At 42.9% G+C, this 14,144-nt stretch overlaps 1 protein-coding gene across 1 annotated transcript; it reads left to right on the top strand.

The window, feature by feature from the left end:
* Positions 1 to 11,274: 11,274 nt before the first annotated feature.
* On the top strand, positions 11,275 to 13,646 carry LOC125960946 (apoptosis-enhancing nuclease-like). The gene has a single exon (XM_049696605.1). It carries the CDS (start codon positions 11,413 to 11,415, stop codon positions 12,361 to 12,363), a length of 951 nt encoding a protein of 316 aa, XP_049552562.1. The 5' UTR covers positions 11,275 to 11,412; the 3' UTR covers positions 12,364 to 13,646.
* The last annotated feature ends 498 nt before the right edge of the window (positions 13,647 to 14,144 follow it).

Genomic DNA, 14,144 nt, shown 5'->3' with positions numbered 1-14,144 from the left:
CATCATCCTCAATGGTGAAAAACTGAAAGCATTTCCACTAAGATCAGGAACAAGACAAGGTTGCCAACTCTCACCACTATTATTCAACATACTTTTGGAAGTTTTAGCCACAGCAATTAGAGAAGAAAAAGAAATAAAAGGTATCCAAATTGGAAAAGAAGAAGTAAAGCTGTCACTGTTTGCAGGTGACATGATACTATACATAGAGAATCCTAAAGATGCTACCAGAAAACTACTAGAACTTATCAATGAATTTGGTAAAGTAGCAGGATACAAATTAATGCACAGAAATCTCTTGCATTCCTATACACTAATGATGAAAAATCTGAAAGTGAAATCAAGAAAACACTCCCATTTATCATTGCAACAAAAAGAATAAAATATCTAGGAATAAACCTACCTAAGGAGACAAAAGACCTGTATGCAAAAAATTATAAGACACCAATGAAAGAAATTAACAATTATACAAACAGGTGGAGAGATATACCATGTTCTTGGATTGGAAGAATCAACATTGTAAAAATGACTCTACTACCCAAAGCAATCTACAGATTCAGTGCAATCCCTATCAAACTACCACTGGCATTTTTCACAGAACTAGAACAAAAAATTTCACAATTTGTATGGAAACACAAAAGACCCCAAATAGCCAAACAATCTTGAGAAAGAAAAACAGAGCTGTAGGAATCAGGCTCCCTGACTTCAGACTATACTACAAAGCTACAGTAATCAAGACAGTATGGTACTGGCACAAAAATAGACATATAGATCAATGGAACAGGATAGAAAGCCCAGAGATAAACCCATGCACATATGGTCACCCTATCTTTGATAAAGGAGGCAGGAATATACAGTGGAGAAAAGACAGCCTCTTCAATAAGTGGTGCTGGGACAACTGGACAGCTACATGTAAAACAATGAAATTAGAAAACTCCTTAACACTGTACACAAAAATAAACTCAACATGGATTAAAGACCTAAATGTAAGGCCAGACACCATCAAACTCTTAGAGGAAAACATAGGCAGAACAGTCTATGACATAAATCACAGCAAGATCCTTTTTGACCCACCTCCATAAACAAATGGGACCTAATGAAACTTAAAAGGTTTTGCACAGCAAGGGAAACCAGAAACAAGACGAAAAGACAACCCTCAGAATGGGAGAAAATATTTGCAAATGAAGCAACTGACAAATGATTAATCTCCAAAACATACAAACAACTCATGCAGCTCAGTAACAAAAATACAAACAACCCAATCCAAAAATGGGCAGAAGACCTAAATAGACATTTCTCCAAAGAAGAGATACAGATTTCCAACAAACACATGAAAGAATTCTCAACATCATTAATCATTAGAGAAATGCAAATCAAAACTACAATGAGATATCATCTCACACCAGTCAGAATGGACATCATCAAAAAATCTACAAACAATAAAGCCTGGAGAGGGTGTGGAGAAAAGGGAACCCTCTTGTACCACTGTTGGGAATGTAAATTGATACAGCCGCTAAGGAGAACAGTATGGATGTTCCTTCAAAAACTACAAATAGAACTACCATATGACCCAGCAATCCCACTACTGGGCATATACCATAAGAAAACCGTAACTCAAAAAGAGTCATGTACCAAAATGTTCATTGCAGCTCTATTTGCAATAGCCAGGACATGGAAGCAACCTAAGTGTCCATCAACAGATGAATGGATAAAGAAGATTTGGCACATATATACAATGGAATATTACTCAGCCATAAAAAGGAACAAAACTGAGTTATTTGTAGTGAGGTGGATGGACCTAGAGACTGTCATACAGAGTGAAGTAAGTCAGAAAGAGAAAAACAAATACCATATGCTAACACATAAATATGGAATCTAAAAAAGAAAGAAAATGGTCAGAAAAACCTAGGGGCAAGGCGGAAATAAAGATGCAGACCTACTGGACAATGGACTTGGGATACGGGGAGAAGGAAGGGTAAGCTGGGACCAAGTGAGAGAGTGACATGGACATATATACACTTAGAAACGTAAAATACATAGCTAGTGGGAAGCAGCCGCATAGCAGTGGGAGATCAGCTCGGTGCTTTGTGACCACCTAGAGGGGTGGGATAGGGAGGGCAGGAGGGAGATGCACGAGGGAAGAGATATGGGTACATATGTATATGTATAACTGATTCACTTGTTTATAAAGCAGAAACTAACACACCATTGTAAAGCAATTATACTCTAATAAAGATCTTTAAAAAAATACACTAGAAGGCATCAATAGCAGAAGAAATGAGGCAGAAGAATGAATAAGTGAGCTGGAAGACAGATTGGTGGAACAAAGAAAAAAGAATGAAAGGAAATGAGGACAGTAAAAGAGACCTCTGGGACAATATTAAATGTACCAACATTCACATTATAGGGGTCCCAGAAGGAGAGGAGAGAGAGAAAAGGCCCAAGAAAATATGTGAGATTATAGCTGAAAAATTTACTAACATGGGAAAGGCAATATTCACTCAAGTTCAGAAAGCACAGAGAGTCCCATACAGGATAAACCAAAGGAGGAACACATCAGACAAATATTAATCAAACTGACAAAAATTAAAGAAAAAGAGAAAATACTAAAAGCAAAAAGGGAAAAACAACAAATGACATACAAGGGAATCCTCATAAGGTTATCAGCTGATAATTCAGCAGAACCTCTGCAAGCCAGAAGGGAGTGGAACAATATATTTAAAGTGATGAAAGGAAAAAACCTACAATCAAGAATACTTTACCAAGCATGGTTCTCATTCAGATTCGACAGAAAAATGAAAAGTTTTATAGAGAATCAAGAGCTAAGAGAATTCAGCACAACCAAACCAGCATTACAATTTGCTAAAGGAACTTCTCTACATGGAAAAGAAAAGGACAAGGCTAGAAACAAGAAAATTATGAATAGGAAAGCTAACTGGTAAAGGCGAACAGACAGTAAAGGTATGAAGTCATCCCCACACAAATTTTATATCAAAACCAGCAATCATGAGAAAAGCAGAGTACAAATGCATGATACTGTAAATGCATTTGAAATTAAGAGACCAGCAACTTAAAACAATCTTTTATATATATAGATTGCTATATCAAAACCTCTCAGGAACCTCAAATTGAAAACCTACAACATACATTCCATCCAAATGTGCTTTCCATTCAAAAGCAGCAGAATACATATTCTTTTCAAGTGCACATGGAACATCCTCCAGGATAGATCAAATGCTGGGCCACAAAGCAAGCCTCAATAAATTTAAAAAATTGAAATCATATCAAACATCTTTTGTGAGCACAATGCTATGAGATGAGAAATAAACTACAAGAAAAAAACTGTAAAAGTCACAACACGTGGAGGTTAAACAATGTTACTAAACAATGTATCACTGAAGAAATCAAAGAGGAAATTAAAAAATACCCACAAATGAAAATGAAAACATGACAATCCAAAAGCTATGGGATGCAGCAAAAGCAGTTCTAAGAGAGAATATTATAGTAATATAATCTTATCTCAAGAAACAAGAAAAATCTCAAATAAACCACCTAAACTTACACCTAAGGCAACTAGAGAAAGAAGAACAAACAAAACCCACAGTTAGTGGAAGAAAAGAAATCATAAACATCAGAGCAGAAAGAATGGAGACAAAGAAAACAACAGAAAAGATCATGGAGACTAAAAGCTGGTTCTTTGAAAAGATAAACGAAATTGATAAACCTTTATCCACAGTCACCAAGAAAAAAAGGGAAAGGGATCAAATCAGTAAATGAGAAATTAAAAAGGAGAATTACAGCTGACACCACAGAAATACAAACGACCATAAGAGACTATTACAAGCAACTATATGCCAATAAAATAGATGACCTAAAAGAACTGGACAAATTCTCAGAAAGGTACAGTCTCCCAAGACTGAACCAGGAATAAATAGAAAATATGAACAGATCTATCACAAGTGTTGAAATTTACACTATGATTTAAAAATTTCCAATCATAAAGATCAGATCAGAAATAAATGAAAAAGAAATGAAAGAAACAATAGCAAAGACCAATAAAACTAAAAGCTGGTTCTTTGAGAAGATAAACAAAATAGATAAACCACTAGCCAGACTCATCAAGAAAAAAAGGGAGAAGACTCAAATCAATAGAATTAGAAATGAAAAAGGAGAGGTAACAACTGACACTGCAGAAATAAAAGAGATCATGAGAGATTACTACAAGCAACTCTATGCCAATAAAATGGACAATCTGGAAGAAATGGACAAATTCTTAAAAATGCACAACCTGCCAAGACTGAATCAGGAAGAAATAGAAATATGAACAGACCAATCACAAGCACTGAAATTGAAACTGTGATTAAAAATCTTCCAACAAAGAAAAGCCCAGGACCAGATGGCTTCACAGGTGAATTCCATCAAACATTTACAGAAGTGATAACACCTATCCTTCTGAAACTCTTCCAAAACAATTGCAGAGGAAGGAACAGTTCCAAGCACATTCTATGAGACTGCCATTACCCTGATACCAAAACCAGACAAAGATATCACAAAAAAAATTACAGGCCAGTATCACTGATGAACATAGACCCAAAAATCCTCAACAAAATACTAGCAAACTGAATCCAACAATATACTAAAAGGATCATACATCATGATCAAGTGGGATTTATCCCAGAGATGCAAGGATTTTTCAATATCTGCAAATCAATCAGTGTGATACACCACAGCAACAAATTGAAAAATAAAAACAATATGATCATCTCAATACATGCAGAAAAAGCTTTTGACAAAATTTATTACCCAGTTATGATAAAAAACTCTCCAGAATGTGGGCATAGAGGGAACATACCTCAACATAATAAAGACCATATATGATAAACCCACTGCTAAGAATAAATTTTTTAAAAATGATTATACTATCCAAGGCAATCTACAGATTAAATGCAATCCCTATCAAATTACCAATGGCATTTTTAACAGAACTAGAACAAAAATTTTTAAAATTTGTATGAAGACACAAAAGACCTTGAATAGCCAAAGCAATCCTGAGAAAGAAAAATGTATCTGGAGGGATCAGACTTCTTCAGTTCAGACTATATTGCAAAGTTACAGTAATCAAAACAGTATGGTACTGGCACAAAAACAGAAATATAGATCAATGGAAAGGATAGAAAGCCCAGAAATATACCCACGCACCTCTGGTCAATTAATCTATGACAAAGGATGCAAGAATATACAGTGGAGAAAAGACAGTCTCTTCAATAAGTGGTTCTGGGAAAACTGGACAGCTACATGTAAAAGAATGAAATTGCAACACTCTCGAACACCATACACAAAAATAAACTCAAAATGGATTAGAGACCTAAATGTAAGATGGGATACTATAAAACTCTCAGAGGAAAACATAGGCAGAACACTCTTTCACATAATTCACAGCAATATCATTTTGGATCCACCCCCTAGAGTAATGAAATTAAAAACAAACAAACGGGACCTAATTAAACTTAAAAGCTTTTGCTCTGCAAAGAAAACCCTAAACAAAACAAAAAGCCCACAGAATGGGAAAAAATATTTGCAAATGAAGCAACTGAAAAGGGATTAACCTCCAAAATATACAAACAGCTCATGTGGCTTTATATCAAACAAAAACAACCCAATCAAAAAATGGGCAGAAGAAGACCTAAATAGACATTTCTTCAAAGATGGAATACAGATGGCCAAAAAGCACGTGAAAACATGCTCAACATCACTAATTATTAGAGAGATCCAATTCAAAACTACAATGAGGTATCACCTCACACCAGTCAGAATGGCCATCAACAAAAAAATCTACAAACAAGAGGAAGGCGGAAGATGGCGGAAGAGTAAGACGCGGAGATCACCTTCCTCCCCACAGATACACCAGAAATACATCTGCACGTGGAACAACTCCTACAGAACACCTACTGAAGGCTGGCAGAAGACCTCAGACCTCCCAAAAGGCAAGAAACTCCCCACGTACCTGGGTAGGGCAAAAGAAAAAAGGAAAAAACAGAGACAAAAGAATAGGGACGGCACCTGCACCAGTGGGAGGGAGCTGTGAAGGAGGAAAAGTTTCCACACACTAGGAAGCCCCTTCGCGGGCGGAGACTACGGGAGGCGGAGGGGGGAGCTTCGAAGCCGCGGAGGAGTGCACAGCAACGGGTGCGGAGGGCAAAGCGGCGAGATTCCCGCACAGAGGATCGGTGCCGACCGGCACTCACCAGCCCGAGAGGCTTGTCTGCTCACCCGCCGGGGCGGGCGGGGCTGCGAGCTGAGGCTCTGAGGCTCGGGTTTCGGTTTCGGACGGAGCGCAGGGAGAGGACTGGGGTTGGCGGCTTGAACATAGCCTGAAGGGGTTGGTGCACCATGGCTAGCCGGGAGAGAGTCCGGGGAAAAGTCTGCACCTGCCGAAGAGGCAAGAGACTTTTTCTTCCCTCTTTGTTTCCTGGTGCGCGAGGAGAGGGGTTTAAGAGCGCTGCTTAAAGGAACTCCAGAGACGGGCGCGAGCCGCGGCTAAAAGCGCGAACCCCAGAGACGGGCGCGAGCCGCGGCTAAAAGCGCGGACCCCAGAGACGGGCGGGAGACGCTAAGGCTGCTGCTGCCGCCACCAAGGGGCCTGTGTGCGAGCACAGGTCACTCTCCACACCCCTCTTCCGCGGAGCCTGTGCAGCCCGCCACTGCCAGGTTCCCGGGATCCAGGGACAACTTCCCCGGGAGAACGCACGGCGGGCCTCAGGCTGGTGCAAAGTCACGCCGGACTTTGCCGCCGCAGGCCCGCCTGCACTCCGTGCCCCTCCCTCCCCGCCGGCCTGAGTGCGCCAGAGCCCCCGAATCAGCGGCTCCTTTAACCCCGTCCTGTCTGAGCAAAAAACAGACGCCCTCCAGCGACCTACACGCAGAGGCAGGGCCAAATCCAAAGCTGAGCCCCGGTGAGCTGTGAGAACAAAGAAGAGAAAGGGAAATCTCTCCCAGCAGCCTCAGAAGCAGCGGATTAAAGCTCCACAATCAACTTGATATACCCTGCATCTGTGGAATGCCTGAATAGACAACCAATCATCCCAAATTAAGGAAGTGGACTTTAGGAGCAAGATCTATGATTTTTTTCCCTATTCCTCTTTTTGTGAATGTGTATGTGTATGCTTCTGTGTGAGATTTTGTCTGTATAGTCTTGCTTCCACCATTTGTCCTAGGGTTCTATCCGTCCATGGTTTTTTTAAAAAATTTTTTTCTTAATAATAAATTTTAATTTTAATAACTATTATACTTTACCTTCTTTCTTTCTTTCTTTCTTTCCTTCCTTCCTTCCTTCCCTCCTTTAGACAACGAATCATCCCAAATTGAGGAGGTGGTCTCTGACAGCAAGATTTATGATTTTTCCCCCTTTACCTCTTTTAGTGAGGGTGTATGTGTATGCTTCTGTGTGAGATTTTGTCTGCATAGCTTTGCTTCCAACATTTGTCCTAAGGTTCTATCCGTCCCTTTTTTTCCTAAATAAGAATTTTTTAATTCAATAACTTTATTATACTTTATTTTTACTGTATCTTCTTTCTTTTTTCCTTCTTCCCCTCCTTCCTTCCTTCCTCCCTCCCTCCCTTTCTTTCCTTCTTGCCTTCTTTCCTTCTTTGCTTCTTTCTTTCTTCCTTCCTTCCCTCCTTCCCTCCTTTCCTTCTTTCTTTCCTCATACTTCTACTAATTCCCTCTACTTTTTCTCCCTTTTATTCTGAGCCGTGTGGATGAAAGGCTCTTGGTGCTCCAGCCAGGAGTCAGGGCTCTGCCTCTGAGGTAGGAGAGCCAACTACAGGACACTGGTCAACAAGAGACCTCCCAGCTCCACATATCAAACGGCGAAAATCTCCCAGAGACCTCCATCTTAACACCAGCACCCAGCTTCCCTCAACGACCAGCAAGCCACAGTGCTGGACAACCTATGCCAAACAACTAGCAAAACAGGAACACAACCCCACCCATTAGCAGAGAGGCTGCCTAAAATCATAATAAGGCCACAGACACCCCAAAACACACCACCAGACGTGAACCTGCCCACTAGAGAGACAAGATCCAGCCTCATCCACCACAACACAGGCACTAGTCCCCTCCACCAGGAAGCCTACACAACCCACTGAACCAACCTTAGCCACTGGAGACAGACATCAAAAACAGGAGGAACCACGAACCTGCAGCCTGCAAAAAAGGAGACCCCAAACACAGTAAGATAAGCAAAATGAGAAGACAGAAAAACACACAGCAGATAAAGGAGCAAGATAAAAATGCACCAGACCTAACAAATGAAGAGGAAATAGGCAATCTACCTGAAAAAGAATTCAGAATAATGATAGTAAGGTTGATCCGAAATCTTGGAGATAGAATGGACAATAGAATGGACAAAATGCAAGAATCAGTTAACAAGGACCTAGAAGAACTAAAGATGAAACAAGCAACGATGAACAACACAATAAATGAAATTAAAAGTACTCTAGATGGGATCAATAGCAGAATAACTGAGGCAGAAGAACGGATAAGTGACCTGGAAGATAAAATAGTGGAAATAACTACTGCAGAGCAGAATAAAGAAAAAAGAATGAAAAGAACTGAGGACAGTCTCAGAGACTTCTGGGACAACATTAAACGCACCAACATTCGAATTATAGGGGTTCCAGAAGAAGAAGAGAAAACGAAAGGGACTGAGAAAATATTTGAAGAGATTATAGTTGAAAACTTCCCTAATATGGGAAAGGAAATAGTTAATCAAGTCCAGGAAGCACAGAGAGTCCCATACAGGACAAATCCAAGGAGAAATACGCCAAGACACATATTAATCAAACTGTCAAAAATTAAATACAAAGAAAGCATATTAAAAGCAGCAAGGGAAAAACAACAAATAACACATAAGGGAATCCCCATAAGGTTAACAGCTGATCTCTCAGCAGAAACCCTACAAGCCAGAAGGGAGTGGCAGGACATACTGAAAGTGATGAAGGAGAAAAACCTGCAGCCAAGACTACTCTACCCAGCAAGGATCTCATTCAGATTTGATGGAGAAATTAAAACCTTTACAGACAAGCAAAAGCTGAGAGAGTTCAGCACCACCAAACCAGCTTTACAACAAATGCTAAAGGATCTTCTCTAGGCAAGAAACACAAGAGAGGAAAAAGACCTATAATAACGAACCCAAAACAATTTAGAAAATGGGAATAGGAACATACATATCGATAATTACCTTAAATGTAAATGGACTAAATGCTCCCACCAAAAGACACAGATTAGCTGAATGGATACAAAAACAAGACCCTTACATATGCTGTCTACAAGAGACCCACTTCAGACCTAGAGACACATACAGACTGAAAGTAAGGGGATGGAAAAAGATATTCCATGCAAATGGAAACCAAAAGAAAGCTGGAGTAGCAATTCTCATATCAGACAAAATAGACTTTAAAATAAGGACTATTAAAAGAGACAAAGAAGGACACTACATAATGATCAAGGGATCGATCCAAGAAGAAGATATAACAATTGTAAATATTTATGCACCCAACATAGGAGCACCTCAATACATAAGGCAAATACTAACAGCCATAAAAGGGGAAATTGACAGTAACACATTCATAGTAGGGGACTTAAACACCCCACTTTCACCCATGGACAGATCATCCAAAATGAAAATAAATAAGGAAACACAAGCTTTAAATGATACATTAAACAAGATGGACTTAATTGATATTTATAGGACACTCCATCCAAAAACAACAGAATACACATTCTTCTCAAGTGCTCATGGAACATTCTCCAGGATAGATCATATCTTAGGTCACAAATCAAGCCTTGGTAAATTTAAGAAAATTGAAATTGTATCAAGTATCTTTTCTGACCACAACGCCATGAGATTAGATATCAATTACAGGAAAAGATCTGTAAAAAATACAAACACATGGAGGCTAAACAATACACTACTTAATAATGAAGTGATCACTGAAGAAATCAAAGAGGAAATCAAAAAATACCTAGAAACAAATGACAATGGAGACACAAAGACCCAAAACCTGTGGGATGCAGCAAAAGCAGTTCTAAGGGGGAAGTTTATAGCAATACAAGCCCACCTTAAGAAGCAGGAAACATCTCGAATAAACAACCTAACCTTGCACCTCAAGCAATTAGAGAAAGAAGAACAAAAAGACCCCAAAGCTAGCAGAAGGAAAGAAATCATAAAAATCAGATCAGAAATAAATGAAAAAGAAATGAAGGAAACAATAGCAAAGATCAATAAAACTAAAAGCTGGTTCTTTGAGAAGATAAACAAAATAGATAAACCACTAGCCAGACTCATCAAGAAAAAAAGGGAGAAGACTCAAATCAATAGAATTAGAAATGAAAAAGGAGAGGTAACAACTGACACTGCAGAAATAAAAGAGATCATGAGAGATTACTACAAGCAACTCTATGCCAATAAAATGGACAATCTGGAAGAAATGGACAAATTCTTAAAAATGCACAACCTGCCAAGACTGAATCAGGAAGAAATAGAAATATGAACAGACCAATCACAAGCACTGAAATTGAAACTGTGATTAAAAATCTTCCAACAAAGAAAAGCCCAGGACCAGATGGCTTCACAGGCGAATTCTATCAAACATTTAGAGAAGAGCTAACACCTATCCTTCTCAAACTCTTCCAAAATATAGCAGAGGGAGGAACACTCCCAAACTCCTTCTACGAGGCCACCATCACCTTGATACCAAAACCAGACAAGGATGTCACAAAGAAAGAAAACTACAGGCCAATATCACTGATGAACATAGATGCAAAAATCCTCAACAAAATACGAGCAAACAGAATCCAACAGCACATTAAAAGGATCATATACCATGATCAAGTGGGGTTTATTCCAGGAATGCAAGGATTCTTCAATATACGCAAATCTATCAATGTGATAAACCATATTAACAAATTGAAGGAGAAAAACCATATGATCATCTCAATAGATGCAGAGAAAGCTTTTGACAAAATTCAACACCCATTTATGATAAAAACCCTGCAGAAAGTAGGCATAGAGGGAACTTTCCTCAACATAATAAAGGCCATATATGACAAGCCCACAGCCAACATCATCCTCAATGGTGAAAAACTGAAAGCATTTCCACTAAGATCAGGAACAAGACAAGGTTGCCCACTCTCACCACTATTATTCAACATAGTTTTGGAAGTTTTAGCCACAGCAATCAGAGAAGAAAAGGAAATAAAAGGAATCCAGAGGGCTTGCCCGGGCGTGTTGGAGCTGCAGGTTCCCTGGACGCCACGTGCTGGCGTGAGAAGACTCGCTGGGCTTTCAGGCTGCTGCCCTGTAGGCAGATTACCTCCCAGACCTCCCTTGCCCTGAGCGGTGAGCTGATTGGGATGGTGGCCCGGGAAGCTTCTGAGTCTGCCCAGTGCCTGTGCCCTTCCCTGGCCAGCCTGAATGCCAAGGATGTGCTTCGGAGGAAACACAAGAGGAAGAGCCGACAGCACCAGCGGTTTATGGCCCGGAAGGCCTTGCTGCAGGAGTATGGGTTGCGGAACACACCCCCGGAGCCAGGATCCTCCCCAGGCACCGAAGCCGCCAGCAGTGTGAGGCAGCGTCCAAGGGCTGAATCTGGAGGTGCCCAAGGCAGCAGAAAGCCCACCCCCAGAGAATCTACTGGGCCCTTGCCCAGCAAGTGCGTGGCTATCGACTGTGAGATGGTGGGCACGGGACCGCGAGGGCGGGTGAGTGAGCTGGCCCGCTGCTCCATGGTGAGTTACCACGGCGAGGTCCTCTACGACAAGTACATCCAGCCTGAGATGCCCATCGTGGACTACCGCACTCGCTGGAGCGGCATCACCAGGCAGCACATGCGCAAGGCCATCCCCTTCCAGGTGGCCCAGAAAGAGATCCTCAAGCTCCTGAAGGGCAAGGTGTTGGTGGGGCACGCCCTGCACAATGACTTCCAGGCCCTCAAGTACATCCACCCTCGGGGCCAGACCCGGGACACCACTTATGTCCCCAGCCTCCTCAGCCAGCCCAGCCTCCACGCCCGGACCCGTGTCTCTCTTAAGGACCTGGCCCTGCAGCTGCTGCACAAGAAAATCCAGGTGGGCCAGCACGGGCACTCATCGGTGGAAGACGCCGTGACGGCCATGGAGCTCTACCGGCTGGTGGAGGTGAAGTGGGAACAGCAGGAGGCCAGCAGCCTCCAACCCCACCCTGAGGACAGAGAGCCCGACAGCAGCACAGACATGGAGCAGTATATGGAGGACCAGTACTGGCCGGAGGACCTGGCCCAGGGCACCAGCAGAGGAACAGGAGAGGCACCGGGCAGAACGGAGTGAGGGAGGGGAAGCTCCACTGGAGAGCGGGGACCAGGAGAGTGGCTGGGGCCGGATGCCACCAGTGTCCCCCAGGGCCTAAAGTGTTGGGACCATCTGCCCACAGCACAGTCCCCGATTCTGTGGTTTTGCTGATGGCACTTTATAGGCACCATGAAAATGGCGGGTGGGCTATAGCTGCTTGAGCCTAGCAGGAGTAGGGGATGCGCCGGCAGACTCCCCACCCCCAGGCTGTGCTCTCTAAAGGGATGATCTCTCCCTCCTTGGGGGTGGGTGGGGTGGGTGTCCCTATTCAAGAATTCCCTTGTCTCGCCCCAGTGACCTGGGGTAAAGCTCTCTTACTGTTGTCACCATCTACCTCTTCCTCCACAGTCATTTTCAGGAGAATAACTACGCCCTGAAGCTACAGAGTTAAGGCCACTCAAGGGTCATTTTGTCCCTTTCTCTCAGAACTGGAACCCTGGCTGTAGCCATCGTAGGAGCTGCCAGGCTACAATGGAATAGCAGAGACCTCAGCTCGTGGGGAGCTGGGTCTTCACTTGCTCGCCACCAGAACTCACCAGGCACTATTCTGGGAGGAGGGAAGGCAGATGAGCTTTGGGTGGAGACTCGCATATGTATTTTGACGCAAGTCAGGCATTCCTCCTGCCCACCCAGCGCTAGGCTCTCTTAAGCAAAAGTCTGAGAAACAAGACAGCGGTTTGAATTCTGGGACCCCTGTGCAGAATTGCCCACAGGGATCTTTATTTATTGAGAGCAAGGCCACGGGTCTGTAGGGGGGCAGAGGGCGGGTCCACTGGGGCCGGGCCGGGCATTGACAGCTGTGCAGCTGTTGCACTCGGGTGGGTGTCCCCAATCACTGGTGGTTGGGTTTTCTCCAGATTTCTAAAAATGTTCTGTGTCAGGATTCATCCCCTACCCCTCTTTCCTTGTTTCCTAAGGGGCAGTTTGGGGGTATTGGGGTAACCCGGAGCTCAGGTCACACAGAACCTTTGAGCCCCATCTTTGTTCACTACTCAATAGCTTTGAGACTCAGGCAAGTGTGTGACTTCACTCTTGAGTCTGTTCCCTCATCTGTAAAATGGGGATAATAACACCACCTACCTCACAGGTTGTTAGGAGGATGAAGTGCTGAGTGCTTGGCCCAGTGCCTGGCGCCTAGTAAGCTGGACCGGCTGTGTTTTCTTTAAGGATCAGTGTTGGGCTTTCCGGGTAACACCTGAACACGCCCTCAGGTTGAGTGGCTTTGACCCAGACAGGACTGTCCTCGTGGCTGTTCCAGCAGGTGGGGCACAGGCTGCTGAGGACAACTCAGAGGTTCCGGGCTCTCACCGTTCCCCGTGATGCTTGGATTTCACGTCAGTCTGAGCAAAGCAGCAGGGCCAGGAAGGGAGAGACACTGAAACCACGCAACTGCAAAAGCAGGGCCGCAGATTGCTCTGGGAGCTGGCTGAGTCACTGACCACGCCTCGCCTGGCTCCAGGACTTTGTTCTAGGTTCCTTAAACATCTGTAGCTGACGCCACACTCACAGTTGAGAAGTAGCTTTGGTTCTTTGGTCTGTGGGTTGAGGAAGGATGGAACTGCTAGCAGTGGGGAGATGTACTGGGTTTAAAATCAGCTTTGTTGTAAAACCTGGAAAAAAACTCAATTAGAAAGTGGGTGAAGTGGCCTTTTCTTTGAATTCTTCAGCTAGGGTGGGAGGGTGGCTTGGGGGAGGGATGGTGGTGATGCTGGGGCGCTGAGTCTTGCTGGCTGCTTTGACCTTTGAGGTGGGCGGCTTTC

This window comes from Orcinus orca, chromosome 14 (assembly GCF_937001465.1).
Source record: "Orcinus orca chromosome 14, mOrcOrc1.1, whole genome shotgun sequence".
In the NCBI taxonomy this organism is placed as follows: Eukaryota; Metazoa; Chordata; class Mammalia; order Artiodactyla; family Delphinidae; genus Orcinus; species Orcinus orca.
Note: the sequence above shows the minus strand (reverse complement) of the source record. Positions and strands in the feature narration are given on the sequence as shown.